Source organism: Sardina pilchardus, chromosome 18 (genome assembly GCF_963854185.1).
Source record: "Sardina pilchardus chromosome 18, fSarPil1.1, whole genome shotgun sequence".
Classification (NCBI taxonomy): domain Eukaryota; kingdom Metazoa; phylum Chordata; class Actinopteri; order Clupeiformes; family Clupeidae; genus Sardina; species Sardina pilchardus.
This window is the reverse complement of record NC_085011.1, coordinates 16008260-16013259: the sequence shown is the minus strand read 5'-3', so window position 1 is coordinate 16013259 and position 5000 is coordinate 16008260. Positions and strand designations below refer to the sequence as shown.

The 5000-nt window shown below is 43.7% G+C and overlaps 1 protein-coding gene across 1 annotated transcript in view; it reads right to left on the bottom strand.

Annotated features, from left to right (window-relative positions):
- Nucleotides 1-5000, bottom strand: part of got1 (glutamic-oxaloacetic transaminase 1, soluble) — an 11721-nt gene that overhangs the window by 5994 nt on the left and 727 nt on the right. Inside the window, exons 2-3 of the mRNA XM_062519640.1 lie at nucleotides 870-1051; nucleotides 124-247 (exon numbers count right to left, since the gene is read on the bottom strand). Coding sequence (XP_062375624.1) covers nucleotides 124-247; nucleotides 870-1051 — 306 coding nt within the window. The remainder of the gene's footprint in view (nucleotides 1-123; nucleotides 248-869; nucleotides 1052-5000) is intronic.

The following is a 5000-nucleotide window of genomic DNA, read 5'->3' as shown; positions in this document are numbered from 1 at the left end:
GAAAAACTGCATTTGTTCCCGAATGTGGTCAACACACACTCGTACCGCAGTTTTGAATGGGAGCACACAGTTGGAGCAGACACACACACACACACACACACACACACACACACACGTACGTACCCCAGGTAGGAGCGGACACGTAGACGGGTGTTTTGGTGTTGTCCGTTCCATTATACCAACGTCGCAGAAACTCCGCCCCAATCTTCAGAGCACCAGTACCACCCAGGCACTGTACTGCACCCACCTGCAGCAGAACACACACACACACACACACACACACTAAAATCAATACAATTTACACACAGCTACAAGGAGGCTATAAAGTCCGGTGAATGGTCTGATCAAATCCAATCAAATCAGATTATTTGTATCGCATCACTCAAAAAGAACAAAAAGTAGAGACCACACTCAGGGGCTGAGGTTTATACAAGACTGTATTCGAAGTGCCGATAGAGCATAACAGGTCTTGGAGTTACGCATCGGGCACAACCAAATTGTTACACAATATGTGCAGATGCCATCTCTACGTATTGAATCACTCCAGCAGCTTTTCCAAGCAGAGCAGGCGACACACACACACACACACACACAGACAAGGAGGAAAGAAATACACACACACAGACACAGACACAGACACAGACACAGACACAGACACAGACACAGACACAGACACACACACACACCCTACCCATTTAAAGGGTTCTAGTGGGAGGTTCTAAAGGCGTCTAGAGGGTTCCTACCCGTTTAAAGGGTTCTAGAGGGTTCCTACCCCTTTAAAGGGTTCTAGCGGATTCTGGAGGGTTCCCACCTGTTTAAAGGGTTCTAGAGGGTTCCTACCCATTTAAAGGTTTCTAGTGGGTTCCTACCCGTTTCTCCTTGATGGCGGGGCTGTCGTCTCCCAGGGCGATCTTGGAGGCGTTGGAGCGGAACTCGGGCAGCCCCAGGATGGGCAGGTACTCGTGGTTCAGACTGCTGTCCTCCACGATCATCTTCTCCACCTTCTTCACCACAGGCAGCACCCAGGGCTGGCTATCGTCCGTACGGTACGCTGGGAGAGGCAGGATAGAACAGGTCACACACACACACACACACACACACACACACACAGTGTGAACACTGGTACTTGACACACACACACACACACACACACACAACACAAGGCTGGCTATCGTCGGTATAGTACACTGGGACAGGCAGAGAGACAGAACAGGTCACACACACACACACACGCACACCATGTGTAAATACTGGTACTGGACACTGGTACAGGTCGGACACTTTGTGTGCATATGCTTACTAAACACAGTCACCTGACCAGCGAGAGCCACGCGCTTGCACGCACACACACACACACACACACTTAACTCAATCTGCCCCTGGGCATCAGCCTCACCTCTTCAGTCTCATAACATACTAAGCCACCACTGAGGAGTGTGTGTGTGTGTGTGTGTGTGTGTGTGTGTGTGTGTGTGTGTGTGTGTGAGGGAGGGAGGTAACGGATAACACACACACACTCATTCCACAGTGGTGCCACACCTACCTAACCCTAACCAGCAACACGCCTGAACTCATTCACTAACACTGCAGCATTCTCGACATCTCCACCGCATCTGATTTGGAACAATCGGCGAAATCAAAGCAGAACAACTGAAGTGAATTAAACAATGACACCGAATATTTGGCCGGTTAGTCGGGTCATTTCTCTATGAGCCAGAGGGTAGATTGAAAAGTCAAGCTGTTGGCAACTCCAGACTGTAACACTTCAGCCATCTTATCCAGCCTAGCATAGTTGTATTCAATGCCAATGAACAAGAGCAACAACGTGGTTTTGTTTTTACCAAGTGCAGAGGAAATTATGTAGCCTTTAAATAAATTATATCTATTTCCCTCGTTTTGACCAGCACGAGGCCGGAACATGACCAATCAATCAGATGGCTCCGCCAGGCCTGAACAACCAATCAGAGGGCTCCGACCAGGCCTGAAAAACCAATCAATCAGAGAGCTCTCAGCTCTGCCAGGCCTGAACAACCAATCACATCCACATCTCTCATCCAAACACTTTGTAAAGTCAGTGAAACTCTCAGATATAACAACTATCATAACTACCCTGCCCACACAGACTAATGCTCTAGGCTACTGACAACGAATTGTATTTATTTGTTTAATACATGTTTAGCAGTTACTAGACACACGGCCCACAGACTTGTGCTCTACTGACAATACATTGTATTTATTTGTTTAAATACACGTTTGGCCGTTCTTCTAGACACCCTGCCCACGCGTATTTCTCTGTAGACTTCTCTATGCTCTACTACAGAGAACAAAGATGAAGAAACAGGTCTTCCTCCGCCATGCGAGGCGTTGGCATCCGATCCGGTGCAGTACCGGACCCACGGGCGCTCAAGGGCATCGGAGGCCGCACGGACGCCGCGCTGTGGCGCTTGTGTTGACGGAGTCTTAATTCGCACACCGTGAGTAAGCTCCGGTATCAAGAACACGCACGAGTTGGTGCACCTGACCCGGTATTTGAGTTTGAAAGAGGATTATTAGCAAACTTATCCGTTCGCCAAAAGCTCCCCAGTCAAATCCTTAGCAGCAGTGCCAGTGTAAATCTACATTACGCTGCTGCTGCTGTCTGTTTGGTTGACGGCGTATCTAACGGGAAAGGCTCGCTCACTCAGTGCGGTAAAGTTGTTTTCATTTTGGATATTCAACAGACATTCGACTGAGTTGATACAAACGTTGCTTGTTAATCGTGTGTCAAAGACATCTAAGATTCTAGGCTAATAAATCACACAATGCAACCCCATTTACAGAGGTAATCAGCCTATTTGGTGAAAAGATGACCTAATTTGGTGTTTTGAACCAGCAATATTTCACTTGTAATAACACGGTAACGCAAAACCGTATAAGCACACCACAGACGTTAAAAAGAAGCTATTGCACTGGACTACCTTTCACAGCAGTTGTTTTTTCAAAATAAAAGTCCTACTTCTCTTTAGAACAATTGGCACAATTTTCCCATGTCAATATTGCAGGCTGCGGAGCTCTTGTGGCCAAATAACTCACACCATTCTAACCCTCTTAAGGAGATCTTCATATCACAGTCAACATTTGTTACAAATAATGCTTCATTTGGTGTTTGGAGGCCTCTTGTAATATTCCACTTGTAATAACACGCTAACGCAAAACAGTAGAGGCACACGGCAAACGTTATAAACATCCTATTGCTGTGGACTATCTTTCACAGCAGTTGGTTTTTAAAAATAAAAGTCCTACTTCTCTATAGACCAATTGGCACTATATTCCCATGCCAATATTTCAGGCTGTGTCGGACTTGTGACCAAATAAATCACACCATATTAACCCTCTCTTGGATCTCTTCGTATCACAGTCAACGTTTCTTACAAATAACACTTAATTTGGTGTTTGGAGGCCACTTGTAATATTTGACTGGTAATAACACACTTACGCAAAAACGATAGAAGCACACCGCAAACGTTATAAGCATCCTATTGCTGTGGACTATCTTTCACAGCAGTTGTTTTTTCAAAATAGTAGTCCTACTTCTTTATTCAACAATTCACACAATATTCCAATGCCAATATGTCAGGCTGTGTCGGACTTGTGGCCAAATAAATCACACCATATTAACCCTCTTATGGAGCTCTTCGTATCACAGGCAACATTTGTTACAAATAACGCGTCATTTGGTGTTTGGAGACAACTTGTAATATTTGACTGGTAATAACACGCTAGCGCAAAACAGTAGAAGTATGCCACAAATGTTATAAAGAAGCTATTGCAATGGACTACCTTTCACAGCAGTTGTTTTTTAAAAAGAAAGAAAACCTGATCTATAGGCCAATTGGCCATGCCAATATGTCAGGCTGTGTTGGACTTGTGGGCAAATAAATCACACCATATTAACCCTCTCTTTGAGCTCTTCGTATCACAATCAACATTTGTTACAAATTACCACTATTATTTTGGACTATTATTTTGAAAAAACAACTGCTGTGAAAGATAGTCCACAGCAATAGGATGTTTATAACCTTTGTGGTGTGCTTCTATCATTTTGCGTAAGCGTGTTATTACCATTCAAATATTATAAGTGGTCTCCAAACACCAAATAAAGCGTTATTTGTAACAAATGTTGACTGTGATACAAATAGCTCCAAGAGAGGGTTAATATGGTGTGATTTATTTGGCCACAAGTCTGACACAGCCTAATATATTGGCATGGGAATATTGTGCCAATTGGTCTATAGAGGAGTAGGACTTTTATTTTGATACACCAACTGCTGTGAAAGCTAGTCCAGTGCAATAACTTCTTTATAACGTCTGGTATACTTTTGTGATTGCGTGTTATTACCAGTCAAATATTACAAGTGGTCTCCAAACACCAAATGAAGCGTTATTTGTAACAAATGTTGACTGTGATATGAAGATCTCCACAGGAGGGTTAAAATGGTGTGAGTCATTTGGCCACAAGTGTTCCGCAGCCTGAAATATTGGCATGGGAATATAGTGCCAATTGGTCTATAGAGAAGTAGGACTTTTATTTTTAAAAACCAACTGCTGTGAAAGATAGTCCAGTGCAATAGCTTCTTTTTAACGTCTGTGGTGTGCTTCTACTGTCTTGCGTTAGCGTGTTATTACCAGTGGAATATTACAAGAGGCCTCCAAACACCAAATTAAGTGTTATTTGTAACAAATGTTGACTGTGATATGAAGATCTCCTTAAGAGGGTTAGAATGGTGTGAGTTATTTGGCCACAAGAGCTCCGCAGCCTGCAATATTGGCATGGGAAAATTGTGCCAATTGTTCTATAGAGAAGTAGGACTTTTATTTTGAAAAAGCAACTGCTGTGAAAGGTAGTCCAGTGCAATAGCTTCTTTTTAACGTCTGTGGTGTGCTTCTACGGTTTTGCATTACCGTGTTATTACAAGTGAAAGATTGCTGGTTCAAAACACCAAATTAGGTCATCTTTTCAC